Source organism: Styela clava, chromosome 14, assembly GCF_964204865.1.
Source record: "Styela clava chromosome 14, kaStyClav1.hap1.2, whole genome shotgun sequence".
In the NCBI taxonomy this organism is placed as follows: domain Eukaryota; kingdom Metazoa; phylum Chordata; class Ascidiacea; order Stolidobranchia; family Styelidae; genus Styela; species Styela clava.
Genome location: NC_135263.1, coordinates 10,839,180 through 10,861,662, shown reverse-complemented (window position 1 = coordinate 10,861,662; position 22,483 = coordinate 10,839,180). Strand labels below are relative to the sequence as shown.

At 36.8% G+C, this 22,483-nt stretch overlaps 3 protein-coding genes across 3 annotated transcripts; 2 read left to right on the top strand and 1 right to left on the bottom strand.

Annotated features, from left to right (window-relative positions):
* Window positions 1-3,100: 3,100 nt before the first annotated feature.
* On the top strand, window positions 3,101-3,646 carry LOC144432055 (uncharacterized). The gene has a single exon (XM_078120077.1). It carries the CDS (start codon window positions 3,101-3,103, stop codon window positions 3,644-3,646), a length of 546 nt encoding a protein of 181 aa, XP_077976203.1.
* A 931-nt stretch (window positions 3,647-4,577) lies between these two features.
* LOC144432054 (uncharacterized) lies at window positions 4,578-5,381 on the top strand. Its single transcript, XM_078120076.1, has one exon. The coding sequence runs from the start codon at window positions 4,578-4,580 to the stop codon at window positions 5,379-5,381; it is 804 nt and encodes a 267-aa protein (XP_077976202.1).
* Window positions 5,382-8,452: 3,071 nt separating this feature from the next.
* On the bottom strand, window positions 8,453-14,552 carry LOC120341261 (secreted frizzled-related protein 2-like). Its single transcript, XM_039409741.2, has 5 exons — window positions 11,805-14,552; window positions 11,480-11,625; window positions 10,993-11,181; window positions 9,585-9,662; window positions 8,453-9,447 (listed from the first exon to the last, which is right to left on the bottom strand). Exons 1-5 carry the CDS (start codon window positions 12,134-12,136, stop codon window positions 9,095-9,097), a joined length of 1,098 nt encoding a protein of 365 aa, XP_039265675.1. The 5' UTR covers window positions 12,137-14,552; the 3' UTR covers window positions 8,453-9,094.
* Window positions 14,553-22,483: the final 7,931 nt, after the last annotated feature.

Genomic DNA, 22,483 nt, shown 5'->3' with positions numbered 1-22,483 from the left:
TCAAACATGCAGCTATGGAAAATGCTAAGAGGCTGGAGCGTGAAGCTATGTAGAATGCAGAAAACCAAGAGCGATAAGCTCAAATGAAGGCTGAAAAGCTTAAACGTGATGCCGAAATGAGAGCTAGACAAATTGAAGAAGATGCTCAAAGTGGAACAAAGCTTTTGGAATTGCAGCATGCATATGAATCAGCCTGTATAGCAGCCGATGTACGGGAAAATGCTTCTCAGGGAGGCGAAGGTATGTCATTATATGAAAATATGTCTCGTTCACATTCACCTAATCAAATCCAAGAGTTGAATGAAATAGTGGTTCCAGTATTAAAGCCTCCTGATGTGAGAGCTAAATTGCCAGCATCAGATTTGTTGTCACAATCTCGAGTCAGAGTGGAAAATCCTGTATTAAATGTTAGAAGACCTGCTTCTCCTGTTAATATAAGAGAAGCGGTGAATGTGAATATACCTTGATCGGTACAAACCATTAAATCGATCTCCGTACACAGAAGCACAAATCCCACAACAAGGAAACACGCACGATCAATCATCGCCGAATGTGGAAAGTTTATTGGGTAATATGGCATCTATGTTGCAAGACGGAATTGATAGACCTTGACCTGAATTATTGCATTTCAGTAGAATAGAGACTGAATATGTCCGGTTTATCACTAACTTCAATCTGGATATTGATAGAAGAGTACATGATACAAGTACAAAGTTGTCATATTTGGTACAATACTGTGAAGGTGATGCAAGGGAACTGATTATGCACTGCCATGGACCATGGTTGAAACCTGGAGATAACGAAGGCTTGTTACGTCTTTCTCAAACATTAGAATGTTTAGTCATTTTGACACATTTGAAATATTTTGGGGATTTGGACAATTTTAATACTATTTTGTCCCTCGTATTACGACTTCCTCTCAAGTTGCGGAACAACTGGGAAGAATCGGTGGCAGAATTAGATGGACAAGATGAAGAAGTGAGATTTAGAGATCTTGTTCGATTTATGAAGAAAAGGGCTGCTGCTGCAAATACGCCTTATGGAAAAGCCTTGAGAGCTCGAAGGGAGCAAGAATAGCAATATCGTTTACGATTTCAATCATCGAATAGGCGAAAGATTCACGCTCATTCTACTGCTGTGACTTCAGCTGTTGACAGCAGTGTTACCAGTGCAAACATATTGAAAAGGGAAGAGATATCTGTCCTGAATGTTTGAAGACGTCACACAAACTTGTCGACTGTTACGAATTCCTGCAGAAGTCAAACGGTGACCGCTTGAAGATTGTTAGAAAGCAAGATTGTGCGACAATTGTTTTGTACATGGTCATATGTCGAGAAATTGCCGCAAACCACCTGCTTGTACTGTTGACGGGTGTAGGTTGAAACATAATACTTTATTGCACAGAAGAGAACAAGAGACATGTACCCTGACAGGAAATGCTGCTGGTATGCATGAGTCAAAAGTTGAAGCATATGCGACTTCAAAAATCTCAGCAGGATGTTTTTTAAATATTGTACCTGTCAAGATCTGTGCTAACAGGAGAGAAATAGAAACATATGCATTCCTAGATGAAGGTTCTACTCAGTCTACTGCCTGCTTGTGTGGTAGGCGACTTCTTAATCTATTGAAGTTGAGGGGCAAGAAAACGCAGTTTTCGTTGACAACTGTGAATGCTGTACCAACCTCACAAGATGGCTATGCGGTTGATTTTACTGTAAAGTCACTTGATGGTAGAGAGAGTGTTGTGTGCTAACGGTTAATAGACTGCCTGTAAAAGCTAATGAAGAACAATTTGATGTACAAAATTATTCACATTTAAAGGGATTGAAGATTCCTACTCTGCCGTGTAAAGATGTGATGTTGATGATTGGGGTAAATGTCCCTAAAGTGTTTTGGACAATGGATGAGAGACGAGGGAAACACAATGAACCTTCGGCGAAGAAATACATTTTAGGATGGTCACTGGTTGGACCAGCTTTATCTCACGAGAGAAACAGTGATGTTCACATTCATTGCGTTTAAGAGGAAGAGGAAGACTTGCTGAGTCAGCAAATCAAAAGTTTGTTGGAAAGTGATTTTAAAGATGCTTCCCTGTCGCCTATTTCATCAATGTCTAAGGAAGACAAATATGCATTGCAGTTGATGGAATATTCAGGTGAGATCGTGGACGGACATTATCAGTTACCATTGCCATGGAAGCCAGCAGGATGTCCTAATTTGCCAGATAATCGAAGTGTTGCGATGAAACGCTTAAAGTACATTGAACGAAAATTGAAGAGTGATCCTGTTTTGAAAAAGAAGTACTGTGATACTATGGAGAAATATATTAGTCTTGGATTTGCAAAACGTATCCCGAATGAATATAAAGTTGGCCGGAAAGGTGCAGTTTGGTACTTGCCTCATCACCCTGTGTTTTCTGAACAAAAGCCAGGCAAGGTACGCGTTGTCTTTGACGCTGCATCACGTTGTATGAATATTGGACTTCCTTGACCAACTATTGAGAGGTCCGGATTCGGCAAATTCTCTACTTGGAACGCTTCTCCGCTTTAGACAACATGAAATAGCTAGGGTGGCTGACATCGAAGCAATGTTCCATCAGGTGAAAGTGCGATCTATGTGGTGGCCTGGAGGTGATTTGTCACAGGATCCATCAGAATATTTTATGGTCAGGCACATATTTGGTAGCGTCTCATCTCCATTTTGTGCTAATTGGAGTCTGAAAAAGACAGCTCAAGATCATTAAGATGAATTTGACGAAAAAGTTGTCAAAGGAGTGGAGCGAAATTTTTATGTTGGTGATTACCTGAATCTACTGTAGACCAGGGAATTCATATTGTTCGAGAAACGAACAAATTGCTGGAGAAAAAAGGATTTCATTTAGCAAAGTGGAAAAGTTCCAATCCTGAAGTTCTGTCTGAGATTCCTGCTAAAGACAGAGCAGACTGCGTTAAGTGTAAATTTAGAACCTGAAAAGATCGATCGAGTACTCGGAATAAAGTGGAATATCCAATAAGATTGTTTTGGATTTAATGTTAATGTGAAATCAATACCCGCAACAAAACGGGGGGTTTTGTCTGTACTCAGTTCGATATTTGACCCGATGGGAATAGTGGCACCTGTAATACTTAAAGCAAGGATTCTGATGCAGCAGCTATGTCGAAATAATTATGGATGGGACGATGAAATATCGGATGGTGAAAAATTATTGTGGAACAGATGGCTCGAAGATATTCTTGAACTTGAGAATATATTCATGCAAAGATGTTTTGCGCCTTCTGGTTTTGGCAATATTGTGACTCGTCAAATACACCATTTTGCAGATGGCTCTGCAGTTGCTTATGGAACTGTATCATATTTGCGACTGATAAATGAAACTAGGAAGATTCATGTTGCCTTTCTCTTAGGAAAAGCTCGACTTGCACCCATCAAAACTGTTTCAATACCACGACTGGAGTTGACAGCTGCAGCTCTTGCAGTTAAATTAGATTTATTCCTGAGACGTGAATTGGACTTTGAAGAGATAGAGTCACTGTTTTGGACAGACTCAACTTCCGTGCTTTTAGGTATTATTAATACATCACGAAGATTTCCAACATTTGTGGCAAATCGACTTGCAAAGATTGAAGAAGGATCGAATGCTTTGTAGTGGAGATATGTACCTACAGATTTGAATCCGGCAGATGATACATCCAGAGGGTTGTCGGTACAGTCATTGATGGATGAACGATGGCTAAAAGGACCATCATTTCTCCAAGAGCAAGAGGAACATTGGCCTGAACCGCCAGTGCAGTTACCTGAGCTTCCTGATGAATTTGTAAGATGCAAGCCACGAGTTGTTGCGAATTATGTTACTGATTTTGCTTTGAAGCCATGGATAAATTCATTTCATATTTCTCAACATGGTATAAGTTGAAAAAGGCAAGTGCATGAATGATTCGATTCAAAGACTACTTTCATGAGAAGAAGAAGAATTTTAAGTGCAATGAGCAACTTGGAGTTGAAGAATTGCAAGTTGCTGGTGATGATATTTTGAAAAATATACAAAGGCAAGAATTTGGCGAAGTCCTTGATGCCTTACTGAAAGGCAATCATAGAAGTACATCTGGAAAACAAGTACTGAAGAGATTGAAGATTTTAAATTTCCTGCATAAACTCAATCCGATTGTGAAAGATGGCTTCATCAGAGTTGGTGGGAAATTGAGAAATGCACCGGTTGATTTTGATGTTAAACATCCGATTATACTCCCTCACAAACATCATGTAACTTAGATGATTATAAGAGAACATCATGTATCTACCTACACATCATTTTGGTATGGGAAGTACATGGACTTCTCTGCGACAACGATTTTGGATTTTTGAAGGAGGCGCTATGGTGAAATCTGTTATCAGAAAATGCATGGTTTGTCGAAGAAGAAGTTCACCTGTGAGTAAACAGATTATGGCAGATCTTCCAAAAGAAAGAGTCACACCAGGTGCAAGCCCATTTGCATATGTTGGAGTGGACTACTTTGGACATTTTCCTGTGAAAACCAGGACGAAGCACTGTTAAGAGGTGGGGCTGTATATTTACATGCATGACAACTCGTGCCGTACACTTGGAAGTTGCATACTCGATGGATGCAGATTCATTCATAAATGCGTTAAGATTTATTGCACGTAGAAGTAGACCATTCAAGTTCATCTGTGACAACGGTAGTAACTTCGTTGCCGAAAATAAAATCCTACGTAAAGAAATAAAAGTTTGGAATTCAAGCAAAGGTGGACAATTTTTGCGTCAGGAGAATATTAAATTCCAATTCAATCCACCTACTGCTTCTAATTTTGGAGGATGTTACGAAAGATTAATTCGATCAGTTCGAAAGATTTTGATTACTCTCTCACACGATCAGTTGGTGTCAGATGAAGCTTTGGCTACTATTTTTTGTGAAGTGAAATCACAGTTGAATTCTAGACCCATCAATCCAATACGTTTTGATCCGAAGGATGATGAGCCACTCACTCCAAATCTATTGCTATTACTGAATCCTGCAAGTAATTTACCTCCCGGCATATTCGACAAAAAGGATTGTTACACTCGACGAAGATGGCAACAAATTCAGTATTTAGCTGATCAGTTTTGGATCAGATGGACCAAAGAATACTTACCCACACTTCAGACACGACATAAATGGACCTCTAAAGAACGTAATATGGAAGTTGGCGATATTGTGCTACTTGTGGACAATACTATACCCAGAGGGAAGTGGCAGACTGGACGTGTTATGGAAACTACACCTGATAAACTTGGAGCTGTGCGTCAAGTTACTGTGAAGACATGCAAGGGTTTACTGAGAAGGCCAATTGCTAAGTTGTGCTTGATTCATGGAGTTAATGAGTAAAATGTTTTCAAGTGTGTGATATTCTCGATGTAAGAAATTTGTGTGTAAGATGTTTTCACTGGGTTCCAACATCTGGCTGGGGGAATGTTACATCGAGAATTGCATTCACTTGATTTTTCTATTGACTCAAACATTGCGTCCGTTTAACTTAACTTGTGTAGTGATTTATTTGTTATTGTTGACGCCGTAATTTCACTTGATTGACAGTGTGCTTCCACACACTTTGTTACGAAACAATTGAGAGAGTCTTCGGGGGCAATTGCTTGCCCAGACATGTCTCGCTTAGACAAGGATAGTTTCGGTAATTTGCTTTAGATAGCGCTTTACTTTTGCAGAGAATGGCGCACGTTTCGGTGTAATTTGTAAATGAGTTAAAATTGTTCAGCGACCTTGACTTTCTGTTTTGACAGTAGGACGATTAAATATTGTAGAATATGGCGGTTCCACATAGGCCTAGTTTAGGGATGTTTATATGAACATTAGATTGCCTTTGTGGTTGTTTTTACAGGTATAGTTTATTTAATTGATTTGTTCGGATTTCATTGACGAATGATTTCATGTTCAACTTATGATAATTTAAGCCTGGAATAGCAGACAAATTCGGTATGTTATAATTTGTAACTCTTTCTGATTTGAAGGCTGCAAGTTATTTAATAGTAATTTGGTTAGACTTGTTAATTAACTATGTTTGATAAATGTGTTCATAAAGTTGAGAAGGCCGAATTGTGTACGATTATTTATTTATTGCAAGTATTTTGTATTGATTTGTTTTTACGTTTGTATTAAAATAACCGTGTCAACTGTATACTTCGAGTTGTGTGATTTTCTGGATTGAAGATACAAACTTGGGGCTTGAAAGACCGCGTTATCGAACTGTTAATAAATATCTAGTGTGCAGTCGGTGTCGTCCAGGTCACAAAGAACGGCTGTTACACTACTGCCTATCTCGCTCAGCCTTACTATCTTCGACCCACTGACCGTCAGCCTTTCTGCCCTCAAAACAATTCTCCCACAGCCTTCCTATCCTCACCCACTGCGCAATCGTCCACAGCCCTCCTATTCTTGACCAGTCGCCTTACCTCCCTCAGCCTTCCTATCCTCGATCCACTGCCCCTTCTCCCTCAGCCTTCCTACCCTCGACCCACAGCCTTATCTCCCTCATCCTCCCTATCTCGTCCCACTGAGTTGGATCATTTGTAATTGCAATTGATGTAATTAATTACAGGTTTTCATGTAATTGAGGAATTTTCAGTCTGTGCAAATGTAATTGTAATTTGCTAAAATTTGGCTCAAATACACTTTCAATTACACGAGGGGTCACCAAACTACAGCGTTCTTTCATCTGGCCCGCAATAACACGAGGTGAAATTTTTTTCCAAGAGGCTTTTTCCGAGAATCGCCTTCCTTTTTCATTTCGTAACATTAGCCAGTCAGCAAGATGCGAAAAAGTGACGTAACCTTATGCTTTTTCACATCTGTTAAGACAGTCAGACAAATTTTCAGTCGTGGTTGTAAACTTTACCTCATTTTGCGTTTTTGAATGCTATATTCTTTAGTTTTTAGTTATGTTTCGGAAATTTAGGTATGGATCAAATAAGTCAATCATCATTTACCTCCTTATGAATTGTAGTTTTAAAAGTTACAATGAAAAATTAGTCTGGAAATAGCTGTGAAAAATAGGCTAAATCCATGGGAACACTGGCTGTCTGGTTTGATTCTGTAAATTCTTGCCACGCGAAACTCGGGAATTTTTTTGAGGGTAGCAGTAGCGTCAAAGGGCTGTTTCGCTCTGCTCTGTTGTGAATGTAATTTGTTATTTTTTGCACGGAGTAATTGTAATGTAATTGAAATATGTAAGGAAGTAATTGTAATTGAACTGAATTACTGTAATTGATCCAACTCTGCTGCCTATCTCCCTACCCTCGATCCACTCCCAACTGCCGATCTCCCTCAGTCTTCCTACTTTTGACCCACTGCCCTACCTCGCTCATCCCCCGCATCCCTTATCTACTCGACCTATTGTCCAATCTCCCGCAGCCATCTTACACTCGAATCACGGCCCTAACTTCCTATTCTTGACCCACCCACTGTTTTCACCCTCCTTATATATACCGCCTTGCTAATCTCGGATCTTTTTCCAGGTTTTGTGCGGTTCAATTGTGCCAATTAAATTATTGAAGCATACCACGGGGAGGCATGTCAATAAGGTTGTTTGTATTTAACGTAGGCTTATTGTCTGGATTTGCCATTACTGGTAGCCAAAAATGTGCTACTTTTAACTTGATATATTGCTAGAAATTCATCTACTATCTGTGCATTTTTGAAAGTTACACAAGATATAGTCGAGTGGTAGATAAAGGTTGAATTTGGTGGTCGGGGCGTGGGTAAAGTCGAAAATAACGAAGCTGTATATAGCGAGTGTGGAAGCGGTGGGGTCAAGTACGGTGGTCTGAGGACGCGTGAGGGAGACAGCGCAGTGTATCGAGGAGGGGAAGAATAGGGCAGTGGGTCGAAGGTAAGAAAGCTGATTGAGATAGGCAGTGGGTCAATGTTGAACTTATTTCCAAATCAAACAGCACACTTTAATTAACAGATATCCTCTGTAACATGGGACACACGGCCTAGAAAATGTGGAGATGTCACAAAGAGTTGTTGAATATAGATGAAGAAATCACCGAAAGTAACGTGACTAATTGCTTCTAGGTAATTAGTTACTTACGTATGATGCGTTGGTATTCTTTTGCAATTTGCAGATTAGTAGTAACACACCGGTCGCAAATTTTATATTTGACGGGTGCCAATTGTGCCCACCGATCATCGAGTTGCATGCTAGCTAAGCTGTCGTTGCTAATTATATATATCGAATTGGCCTTGGCCGCGTCAGAAACTTTCAAACCAACTGTTGTCGTGGTTGCGTATGAAACCTTCCCCACGTAATAATTTAAACAGTGACATAGCGTCCATTTGTTACATACCAACAACTTTTGATTATTTGTCTTAGTTCATTGGATTGGTCATGAACATCGAATGTGATTGCTGTTTACTGTTTTATTTTCGGTATGCTCTTCCGCTTGATGAGAAGGAATTTATTAAATTTACATAAAGTTTAATGATAAAATACGAAAGAAAATAAAAAAGTGCAAAAACATTACAATAAATATAAAGAATACAAAAGTTTGTTTGTTCGCAGTAATCATAAATATCACACGATAAACTTGGTGAAAATGGAAATTTAAAATATAAATTGAAATAATATTTATTTCCTTCAAAATATAAAAATAGGGAGGACAATATTTTGTTGCGTTTGAGGGAATCACAATTAGCAATAGAAATTGGTTGAGAGGGTGATATTGTTTCACAATTGAAAGAAAAGATTTATCCTAAACCATTGTTTATAGTCCAGCTTCTTTAACATATTAGCCGGATGAAAGATTGTGAAAATGCTTGATATTATGCATACTTAGAGCGAATATGAAAGATTGTACATACACAAATTCTTTGTATATCCTGCTCAAGTTTAATTACAACTACACCGCCGCATGTCTGGGTATTTCCAAGTACATCATCTATAATTGTGGGACGAAAAGTCGAGGATAAATCTTCCAGAATCCAGTCTTGCTAATATTGTCATCGCTTCCTGCTCTCATCTTTTCTTCCATTCCTTTGGAAGAAGTGCCTTTGTATAGAACGTGGTGATGCTCTTATATTTTAGTTCAATGTCCTCCACTCCTCTTATTCTTGGCGTAATTCATGCCACAATTTTTTCGTTTCAGTAGCTTGCTAATTCTTTTATTTGATCTTCGCCACTTAGTGATGCTATGGAGCTTCAATTTACTGCCTTGCTGCCATCCTGCGATAAGGTAGTCGCTGTGTACACCATCCAAGACATCACAAGTGCAGTTCAAACCATCTTTCATCCAAATCGTACTCTTTTTAGCCATTTTCCGACCTGCTGATTTTGAGTCTACTTGATCAAGCCACTTGAAGACCGAACGAGATTTCTTTTCCAGTAAAATTTTTGTACTGCCTTTGTGATATGAGACAAGCTTTACCCGTGCTTTCATGACTACGAATATAAAACAAAAAAATTATAAATAAAATACCAAGACAGTCGTTTATCGCGCTGAAAAACTGAAGCAGCGTTATGTACCAAACGAACGATGAATAATTGAATGAAAATATTAATAAGGTATCTCTACTCACCAAAATCAAAAGAACATAGCTTTTTCTTGAAACTTGAAGTTATTTTCTTTTGACGGCAAGGCGCACATGTCTTAGTAGCTGTAAATAAGAACAAAATATAGAATAAATATTGTGCAGTGTACATTCTCAGCACAAAAATCAGAAAATTCATAGGTTGGAATCTCTGTATAAGAACACTGTCTATTTGGTAATTTCATTGGTTTACAGACAGTAGGAGATTTAAAATCGCAAATGAATAGAACTGCGAACCGTATGTTGTCATACTGGACATTTCTAAACGAGACAAAAAAAACTTGTCACTTGTGTCAAAATAACGACAGCTATCGTTCCGCTAGTATAGGACGTCCTGTAATAATAACAACCCAATTTATTTATTTGAAACCTCTTCCGTATCGGCGGTCCATTCTAATTCGAACATAAAATATCACATAGGAAATGAAATGTCGTGTCGGAATTTAAAGATCGTTTAGCGTACGCCCTGCTTCATTTCGTTTCAAAGCGATATCGGAGTAAAACCGAATGGCGACGAATGACAAGCGCTAGACAATGTTTTATGATACGATGACGGCGTGTGTTCTTTGAAACTCAATTAAGTGGAAACAACGAAATAACTTGCGCCTCCCGTTTGCCGTGCGTGCTTCCGAAACCATCAATAGCCGTGCTGTAATATGCGAAAAGGTGTGATAGACACTTTTTGGAGATTTTCCACCTTGCCTATCAGAACAGTACAAAATCAATAAATGACTCTGCCAAAATAACCCGGAAATGTTTTGTTACGCTCAACACAATGCATAAGTGAATTGTGCCATCAAAAATCGCTGAAGCGCAGCCAAATTTGCACTTGGTTTCGCTTATTTACTTCTCGCGGACAGATGGTTTAGTTTTCACAGGTGTGATGCAAGTCATCCACTCAAAAAGAATACTAAATCTATGACAGAAGTTTACAAGCTTTTATTGGTGGTGATTGCTGAGTTGTTGGCCTACAATTTTCTTTTATTCAAAAACAAAGCTTTTCGGGCATTAAGAAGTTTATTTTTTTGCGACTTGAAGAGTGACATTGAGTACAGCATATTATGTAAAACAACTTTTTCTCCGGGAAAGCCTATAGGCCCTATAAGGTAGGCCTATATAAGTATATCTTTCCTTTATTTCCGCGAAACATCAATCACACTTACTTATCAACAATTCCTCATGAATGGTCAGAAAAAAGTTGAATGCTTTTCGCATCTCAAAAATCTCGTATTCTTCATTTTTATTGAACAGTATCATCCTGAACGTGTTTTTATAATCCAATCGTATTAGTGGATTTTCACCAAATCCAATTTGCGTGGGTGGTTCGCACAACGTGACATTTTGTTTACAAAAAAAGTAATCCCTACCAAATAAACAAAAACAATAAACTACATACCAGAAGGGGTCATATTGGGCGTTGATATCTTCGGCGTCTCTGAAGGAATGCATAGGGTATCGTCAGCAGGGAATTGAGAACAATCTAGCATGTGTGGCCAAGGGTAAGCGAACCGCGCCATTGCAGGAGAACAACCGTCACGTACTGCTTCGCAAAGTGATCGGCATGGTGGGATGGGTTTGCTGAAATCTGTAAGAAAAATATTATATTAAGAGTTACATGCATTCACCATGACCCAACAAAAACAGGAGTGACGTAAATATAAGTTGTGTGGTCTTTATGCGCAATGAAATTTGAAAAATAATGACAGCAATCTGAACTTATAAATTTAAAGTCGACGTGCAAAATAAACACGTTTACATTTTATAATATGTTAAAGCTATGAATATATATAAAACGAGAATACCCTGAGAATAAACTTAACAGTTCTATTTTGGTGCATGACAGAAGGAGATTCACGAAATTTTCCAGACGAATTGACACTTACCTTCAACGCAAACCGGTGCGAATACAGAGCATAGAAACTTTCGCGCTTCGGGATGACATCTGGTGGCCAGTAAAGGAGTCCATTCATTGGATTGTTTTTGAAGTTCGTCCATGGAATCATGTCCACGGAGGTTTGGCAAGTGCATTCTAGAAGTGAGAAGAAAAATATAGTTCATAATACAGAAAACCGTGCGCGCATAACAAATAAAAAATTAGCCTCAAGACCGTCTCAAGTTAAATTGTTACCAACCAACCATCTGGCACTTTTTAGCTCATGATCTCCATATGACCAGAAAACTATTGTAAAAGTAATGTTATTTACTCACTTTTTATACCCAATGTCATAACAAAGGGCAAACTGCGGTGGAATTTCTTTACACTGAGTCTGTCTGTATTCCGTTACGGGTGGGTGAAATATATCGGTGAAAGCTTCCACGACTGGCGAAGCCACAGAAACCGGCGGGGGCAATCTCGAAACCCCCTTCTTTTTGTTTCTGTTTTTCCTGCGCTGACGTTTTTCGACTACTACATTGGAAGAGTCTAATATCCTTCGAGTAGGCCGCTTCTTATGGGACTTCGCTGCTGTTTCTTGAGCGGCATCAACACATAAAATCAAAGTAATCAACAAAACTGTTGCCAGTATTATAAAAAATTTCATATTCGTTTTTCCTTATAAGCCAATCAATATACCTGACAAATGAAAACATGTCGATCAGTAAGTACTAAAGCTAGGATAACCGTACGGGGCTTGCCATCGTTAAAATGTCTACGATATTTATCGAACGACGGTTGTGTCTACCCATCAGGAGCACCGCCGTATATTGAGATCCCACGATTTTGGCATAGTTTTGATATATTAGAATACATATGCGTAACATGAATGACAATAGGGTTTCTGAAGTACGATCCACTTCGCAAAACCAAGCCGGTCCAACAGTTACGAGAGAATGAGGTCTTGTTCGTCTCTCAAAAGCTTTTATATTGAGTGCAAAAGTGATTTCAGCTACGCAGAGACGAAAAAGCGCGCGTGTCGGTTTGTGCCGTTTGAACGCCACCGCAATTTCACCACCGTTTGGGTCTCATCCTGGAGTAGGCTGCAATATTTTGTCGCGTTTGAGATGAAGGTTTCTATTTGTTTTGCTTTCAAATAGTCTGAATACATCTCAGAAATCAGTAATGTTTATTTACCACTGGTACTTCTTCTAACTGAAATCTAAAGTAGGCTAACTTTTGCAGGTACAATAAATGAAATCGGTGTTATTTGTCTAATTTATACCGATTCCTTGGTTGTGGCTTTTAAAGCACTTCAGAGTTAAAAGAGTCAAGTAGAGGTTGTATAGGACCATGCGATTTCCCAGCAAAGCGTATTCTTTTATGACGGCTATGTATGTGCCACTACGAATGAAGCTGCCAGCTAAGCAAAACCTTCACAAAACAACTATTATACCTCTGCCATCAACGAAATGCTTTTATATCGCCATCTTCACCCTTTATTTTTCAAAGGTATGGTAATCCTTTAAAAGCTAGGATTAGACGAAGTAATATAATCGACATATTACATACGTAAACTATATTCTCATGTTTGCTTTTGAACGGGAGGGGGTATTTACTGATAACTGCTGAATTGTTTTGGTTAAACGGCTTCATCCTACTGATCATCTTATGAATACCTTATGGTCAAAAACAAACAACAGCACGCGAGTAATTTCCGTGCATTGTATTTCTAAACGCGTGCCTTATCGGAAGTTTCCGTATTTATCTACATTGTTAATTATTTCGTCTATTTTTATCGTATGTTTACACGACTTAGTTTGCTATTTAAATTTTGTATCTTGATTGAATAACATTTATAATTGATAGGATGGAAATTCAAGTTGATTTTTCTAAATTGTTTATATTTTTTTTTAAAGAAGACTAAATATATCTATATATATTTTATAAGATGGAGACACCCTGAGTGTTAATTTTATAACTGTAAAATTATGCATTAACTATTGAAAAAATACGAAATGACTACATTAGTCCTGACGTACATCACGGCAATTCTGAGAACTTTATCAAACCAAAATCCCGAAATACTAAATTATTGTACTAGCTAGCACAATAACTTTGCCCAAACTGCTAGCCCTTTACCCTTTTTGTTTCCGTATGATTTTCATAACAAGAGAGCATTGCTCAAATATATGGAGCCAAAGGCCCAAACAAAGTAGTACTAAATCACTGAGATGTTGCCACAGAACCATGACACGCAATTTTTAATTTTGATAACGTCAATACACATAACTTTGAAGTGAAAATCGAATCCTATAGAGCTCACATATGCTGTTATAGTTTTGAAATAAATAAAAGTGATATCCTTCAATCGACAACAACAAGCTTCAACCACTGAACATTTCAAAGCAATTGGTCCAGCAATTGAAGAGAAAAGCAACATAAAAACAAAACGACCCAAAGGTTCACTCCATGTCCAATAAACTTTTTAAACATTGTTTGGTACTTACTTTCTGGTAGTGTATCATAAGTCACGTACATCTGTCACCAATCAAAGTTATTTTGGACGAATAACTATAACAACAATATTAAGAGTACCGGTATATTTTTAGAAAATATATGTTCACCTACAAAGGTTATGAAGATGTAAGCAGTGTGCTAGCCCGATTAGACATCTTGATTTATTGGTTGGCAAGGCTGACTTGAAAACATAAACAAACGTGACTAATGATAATGTTTGGCGGGAAAGTAACTTCTCCTCTTCGGAACCAGATGCGGGGCCAAGTGGTCGAAGGCACTTCCACGCCAAGTCATGCTCGTAAATTCTTTTAAGCAATTATGACGAATGAAAAAGTAAATTACGTTTAGGGTAAGGTAAAATTAATATTTCAATGACGAAAAGTATTTGAGAACGCAGAGGACAAAAAAAATTTTGGGGAAAAGTCAATAAACAATTTTTTCTTATTTTTTTTGACAAATACATATACCGTACATATACATAAATGATATCATTGTCATATATATGTAATCAAACGTACATCTTGACTGCAAAGTCGAAAAGTTTGTTCTTGATTTTTAACCAAATTTATAAAGTAGTAGTAGTATTTTATTTCGTCAACAATGTCAAAATCAAAATACAACATACAACATTCCAAAATTAATTTCCAAGGCATTGTGAGTCTCACTCATAACAATCCTGGAAATATGTCATCATTTACTTTCGCACGAGAATCAGTTACTAGTTTGCCTTCTGCACTTATTGCAACAATCTTTTGATCAGTGGTTTTAAAATTGATGTGGTAAACTATAAATTGTTGAATTTAAAGAATGCTAATTATTTTCACCATGACAGCTTTACAAGACACTTTTTGATATTTTTGCTCTTTGCTACACATGGCTTCGAAATATTTTAGCTCAATTCATTTTTGGTATTCTTGCGTTTTCTATCTTTTTATGTGATATATACCCATATAAAGCTATTGTATAGGTAGTCCGACAGCCCTTATATTATAATTGTCCAAAACTACTCAGTGAATCTCTTTACGAGAAAGGTGGTGTTCTGTCATATAAAGGCTGAAATTTGGTATTCTTCGCAACGGAAAAGGTATACTTAAACGATTTTTAAACATTTTTTGAAGGACTGATTGTTCAATCATAATTTCTTAAAATATTTAATGCGGTAAACTGGTAAGAGTTTTTATTTCACAAAATGATAAGCATTCAAAAAGGATCCGAAATCTGAAGTGAACTCACAGATGCAAACTAACATAAACCGCGGCAGCTAATAAAACAACACGCTTATTAAACTCGCCTCAAATTTTGTCAAAAACTTGCATTTTCCTTACTTCTTAAGTTCCTACTTTACAAAATAATATCCTGTGCTAGCACATTTATATGCGGCTTTTGCAATTCTTGCCAATAAGGTCAAAATGCTACCGTCCAATTTTGCGTTAATTGGGGGAGTCACGCCCCATCAAAAACACCGTTTACTAAATCCAATTTTTGTCACGGTTGCTTAAAATGCTAAATGAGCGCACCGACTTATTTGCGGCTCTTTCACGTATATATCAGTAGCCGGGCCGCAATCACAAAACCAAAAATCGTTGTTGTATAGTGATCTTCATAGATGAGGTCAAGCACCAAAACAAAACAACTCAAGATTAAAAACGGACCTACTTTTTGCAATACGCACAGAATTGCAGGCCTCCACAAATCTCCCCGCGATTGATCTTACGATTGTTAGCTTTTAAGCGGTGAAACCTGTGTTTGCGAAGGCTTATCCTTTCCCAATAATAGAACCCAGGACTGTACTTAGGCAAATTCCATGTAAGCGGATTCTCGTAGCAAAAACAGTGCTTATTATATACAAATGATGATCCTTGACGGGAGCCATAAATCGGAATGAAATTGTATAATTTATTGTATTTATTCTGCTTTCTTTCCCACAGAAGTTGTTTAAGATAAGTTGACGGAATAGGGTGTGGGAATAGTTCTCATGTTCATACCTAGTATGGGTCATTACGTTAATGGAACATAGAGGATATGCAACACGAAACACACATACACGGGCAATCCACTTGAGTAACACCGAGAAAACTGTTCTTATAAAACATGAAGTTGTTTACCTTCAGATTAAGAGGGTCAGGAATGTAACAAGTGCGAATGACGCAATATACCCAGCAGTATTTGAGTACTTTTTCTAGAAAAATAATATTTTGTGTTCTTTCAAGTCAATCACGTTTGTCAAATGTCTCAAACCGTACGTCAACCATGGATATTTTACATAAGTTTAAAATTTACAAATCCTGCTTTATTAGTCACAAGCAAGATCTAATGAGGGTAAGGCTAAATGAGAAATATTACATAATATTGAAACACTAGGTATAATATTGAAACACTTACGTATTCAGTTAACAATTTTAACTTTAAATATATTCTTATCTCTTGCGAGAAAAAAACATTTGAACCTCTAATTCAATCTACTACTCTTCTCTGTTTAGATTTGAAAAAAGTTCGAATTACGGTGATTGTTCAATTTGTTCACAAAAAGTGTGACACTCTTAGTATAGAATAAATCAAATTCTCGAGACTAAAACCTCAGCAAAAAACATCACAACCATGCCACCAGGTGCACTTTGCCTTCTGTATTTTATGGGAATAAGCTAAAATTGAGGCGAGGTTAAAATGCTTGCTCCACAAATCAAATAATCTATCCTCGGTCTGTTTAATATTCTATATTTTTTACGAAATTTATTGGTAACAAGGCACGAAATGGAAGCCACCCTCGATGTTGCTACTTAATTGATGAAATTATTTGAATAATAAAGGTAATTAAACAGCTGTGCAATATTGCAAAACATGACGATATATATTGACTTTTGATTATTTGAATCTAGCTGATCGACGTCATATAGACCTTCTTCCCCCATACGACGCGTTTTAAACAATCTTCTTGAAAATTGGTCTCATGACAGATTGTAGCACAGTAAGCCCGTAAGGTATGATTCGTGTCCAGGTATACGCCAGTTTTTTGCTTTTCCAAAATATGTCAAATATGAATCCTGAATTTTGGGTGTCGCTGCCAGCTTTGGATTTAAGACTTCCCTTCCCCATCAATTATGTCACATGTGGCAGATAAATTTGGTCCAACATCAATTTTTCAATCTAATAATTTTTAGCAATGCAAACATAAATTGTTGATTCTGAAAAAACGATTGTTTACATAAACTTTATTCAACAAGATGACGCCCAATTAAAATAAATGTCACGAGTTAACAATAAAAAATAGATATAGATGTACAAAGTTTGCAACATTATGACGATACAAACACAAAAATATTGTATTGATGACATTTTATTTTTGTTACGTTAACCACAAAATAGATCCATTTCACGCCTTTCACCCCTGAAGTACAAATATAAATGACGTGACGTATTTTTGTCCGTTTTCATTGTGGCGCACAATTGACGGCGACGTTTTTTTAGATAAACCGCCATTTGACACAAAGGGAGGGCGTGTTTTGCACATAATCAGAATCCAAAATAGCAATCTGAAAATGTTTCGTAAACATGACAAACGGTTTGACTCTGTGAAAAAATGCCTATTTATCGTGACTACAGCAAATTAGGATTAATAAACTCAGAAATATTAACTCCTGTACAGAGAACATGAACTTGATTTGTTTTCAATCCAGCATCAATCGGTACTGACACCTGCCTTTTAGCAATAGATATATAAATGGCGTTTTGCATGTAAGTGGTGATTTGCGACTTTTTTATATGTAATATTTCCACCTTAATTGCAGGCTCTCGTGCAAACGTTTGTAGCATTATCATGGTATACCGTATAATATGCTCCTTGAAACAGATTCCAAACAGTTATAATTATTTTTCGGAGAAAAAATCAATAGATATTTAAACCAGTTAGATTATATCAAATTTCTGAATTCACTTTTGACTTGTACTTATTTTCAATCGGTAGCAGCATGACTCGAATCTACGTGTACGACAGAAATATTTAATATACTGTGATGTAAGCAAAATCGTAGTCAGATTCTAAAATAATAAATATTTCTCGCACTGACTGTGTCAAAATATTTTCTTACTGTATTTTACTTTTCAATGAGATACAAGAAAATTGATTAAAAAATATCGTACCTGTTTATGAACAAACACCGCAATTTTTTATATGAAAAAGTTATGATAGATTTTACTATTATATAATAAAATTGCACCCTGATATATTTTTGTGGATGTGACCTTTTAAATATATTGTTACTACGTTAATCGGAACAGAATACTCTTATACAATAGTAAGGTAAACCGAGAAGTATTTCTCAAGACTCGATGTCGAATGCCAATTTTTACAGAAAATTGATTTGTTTTCGGGTTCCTCACGGTTCACATAGTTACAATCTGTTGAAAGTATAAACTTAGGAGAGTGACATTTACGTACAAGTTGCAAGTTATTGATAGCTTAGAATCTATTTTTGCTTAAATTATTTACAAACGCTGAAGTGTTGGTTTGAACAACTATAATTTTATGTTTACGTCCAAAAGCGAAAACGTTTCGACGGAAGTGGACCTTGGTCCGAAATTGACGTGATCCGTTATGTGTACAATAGCGGCTCGAATTGCTCACGGATCGAAAAAATTGTAAGAAGATGGCTTATTTATCGAATTATTTGCCACAAAATTACTATAACAAATCCAATGGTTGTTTTCTTCAAAGATTGAAAACTGTGCACCGACTTGGTGTATCCTTGACTGACGTTTCGGACGAATTGTTTCGATCTTCGAATGATGCCAATTTCATCCTTTACTTTAAAAAAAGCTTAGCAGACTTACCCACATCATGCTAACATGCAAATTTATTAGCACAATAACGTCACCTGCATATGAATGTAAACGAAGTTTTAAAATTTTTGATTAAAAACAGTCGATAGCACTAATCTCAGTCCTAAAATTATATTCAAAGTCGGGAGAAACGACTCACAGTATGAGTTTTAATTCAGTATCAATTGTGTTACGTGAATGAAAGAAAAGTTATGAAAAAACATGTCTTTGCGAAGTGGCGGGATTTGGACGTGGAATTTGCTATTTTAATCAGAACCGCTTGGGAGTCAAATCGCTAATATGCAGGGCTACTATGTTTTATTTATTTGCACAAGAGACGATGGCCGTTCATTGAATTCCGGCAAACTGATTGCCCCGATTAGATATGTGGGCGTAACTTTCAAGAACACCTTTGCAAGTGGAACTGGTTCTGCACCTAAGTCACAATTAGATGTTTTAATGTTGTTTCGAACGACGAGAAATCGTTGCGGCATATCGTAAGTGGTGATTGAGATTTAGCGCCGTCTCTATTCTTGGTTTTGAGATGGGATCCCTGCTCACATGTTCTCATTTCTTCAAATTAAACAAATTGCTTTTACATGCTTTACGTTTTTGTTAGCAAAACCAGGCAACGAAAATCGAATCCTACGCCCGTTTTCTTTGGTTAAGTAGGTATAGTTAAACATGTAAAAACTTTGAAATTCTTCTGCTCAGTCGTGACTTCGACAAGACCCCTTCCAGCTTTGAACATTGTTAACGTGATTATTATACTGTAATTAACCCAATCGAGAGAATCTGGCGACGAATGTAAAACATTTGATGCCTTCGTTCCGCCATGCAATGATAGGGTCTCTCGTTTACGGCAGAGCCCCGTCTCACGCCATGTTTCTTTCGTTTCAATTAACAATTTGATATGTCTATAGTCACGCAACCCCTTACTTTGTTAGCTGAAAGCACTAATTATACATCACTTATATATATTGTTCTCGAGTAATTTTTTTCCTTTTTTCTCGAAATAGTATAGATCAATCTACGAAGCTTTTTTTTTTATCTCACAATATCCGATGCCCTCAAACATGTTAAATAATGAAGCTCTCTTGAAAAAAATTAATATGTACCCTTACAACAATGAAAATAATAATACAGCATTGGTTGTTATAAACTTATGTCCCTTGCCGAGGTGACTCCAAGTTTATGGCGTGACATGTATAACAATTGTTAGTGATGGAGCTAGGTGATGTAACAGCCATTGGGTGATGCGTGAAGATTGTTTAACGGTATTGTAAAAATGAAGGGCCCCACCTCCATTCATCGTCATCATAATTAAATGAATGGGACAAATGCGCGAATGCCGATTCAATCAAATCACTCGGAAACATGCGCCCCAGTCTTGGAGAAGTGTTTTGCACGCACATCCGAGTGACGGATTGTTATTCGCTGATTATATTTTTATAAGTTATGAAAATCGATCTTGTTACACGCGAATGTTACTTTCACACGCAATCACCTTCGTGTTTATGCCACTGATGCTTTATATTATATCACGCCAGCCAATATATGAACCGTCACGAAAACAAGTCTGATGTTTCCTATTTGAATACAGTACATGGCTCCTGACTCATTTTATTTTTTCTCTATCACATTGGTGAAAAGGCTATCAAAGTGAAGAATTTTTATACAATTTATTGTCGCTTGTGATTTTTTGATAAACCTGTTGATTAATCCCATCCGTTTTAAAATAAATTGCCTTTGCGTGGTTTGTGAGTTACGAAGTCACACAGAACAAAAGAATATTAAATGTTTGAGTCACTTGTCCATGTGTTATTATATTGCCAGCATTCGTAGATGTTTTTGGAGTCCGTCTCCTAGAATATACTATATCGTACATTTGACTACATGTTTGGCCGAGTTCAAATGTGACTGGCCCAAGTTTACGAACTTATTCTCGACGCTTCCTTTCTTTTTATTGGTTCATGCCAGCGTTTCAAAACCAGGGAGGATTTTCTCCCCTGGGAAGAATTTTGATGTTTTAGTTGGAAGAGGGAAGAGGTCGCTAATATATATATATATATTTGTGTCGAGCCCTTCAGGACTGATATTTAACCAAAGCTTTTCTGTTTTTATTCATTTATGGAAAAGTTCTCCAGACGCCGTGTGCGCGCGTCACGTGGCATGATACAAGTTTCACGCAATTTTTATAAGTTAGTATTTATTTTATGCTTTCATATAGACGTACTTTTTTCTTTGACTGACCAAACCTTCCATGAACAAGAATGCAGTAATAATTTAAAGAGAGAAGTAATATCATGTAATTTGTATGTTTGCTTTATTCCCGTCAACGTTTTTAACCTAAGTGAAGCTTTTATCGAAACACAATTTCATTTGACTCGAATGTGTGTTTCCGGGTAATTATTGATAAAATCGTTGAGTAAAATCAGGTGTTCATTTCTCTTATTGAATTTATGATATCGGATGTTCCGAAGTGGTTGCTCTCTACCTTATATATATATATATAAGATTTGCGGACCTGTTTGAAAAGTTACATTCCGAGGTATTCGAGTTATTTAATGACGGACAAACAAGTATGAAGAAAACGCGCAAGAACACTTGTATTATAATTACGTCACACTCACATATAGTCATCGTATTTGAACTCACTATTGTGTTTTTTTGTGCATTTCAGTAGCTATCCCAACATGCCAAGCCGAAAAATGGACCCTAATATAATTTGCCCGTAAATATTTCAGGCATGTCTAACTCCACAGACATTGCGGTATATTTTAATGAAAGTTATCTCGTAAAACAACGGTTCATTGTTTTCAGCTCAATTGAATGGCGCTACTTGGGTCATCAATGGGTTGAACATCACAAAATTGAATAGGTATTCCACGCCATCTAAGCATCGCTTTGAACTGAACCCAAACACAACATATCTTGGCTGCGAAACTGTAATTGTAAAGTTCGCAGCTGGGTATAGGTTAGGCAATAATGAGGTTACATCCACTTTCTAGTGGATCGAAATTGCACTGTCTAAAATAACATCAAGATCAAAAGTTATCGCAAACAATTTTCAAGTAGAAGATACATAAGTAGTCTATGCTGATTTATTTTTAATTTTTTTTAGAAATACTAATGAAGGCAACCAAATCACTACTTTTATTAACGGATAAGGCATTTACATATAAAGAGTTGTTGACGAACTTTATTATTAAGAAAATACATTTTGTTTGCACGTTTGTTTGCAAGTTCATAGTGAATTCTACTACTGTTTTAATCCAATTACGAAAGCCCAAATATTACATTCTTTTTCATCACTGTGTATTTTTAGACTTTCAATATTTTTTTCAATTTCAAATTTTGTAATTGCTAAAGAAATTACTAATTGCTATTCCCGGAGTGAATTTTTTTCTTGATGTTTTTTTTTAAAGAATTAATTCCACGTCCACATTATTATATAGATAAGAGTATATAATAATCTTTAGTAAAAACTATCCTTTCAGTCGTGTGATTTATTCTGATACGTCTTTTAAAATATTTTGTTTAAACGTATTCAAGATTTAAAAAAAAGAACAACAAATAACGTTCCTGCTAGGAGAGATTTTCCTTCAGATATGAATGCTTTGGCTGAAATAAAGTAAGCAACCTGTTCTTATTTTAAATAAATCAGTTTTCATAAATA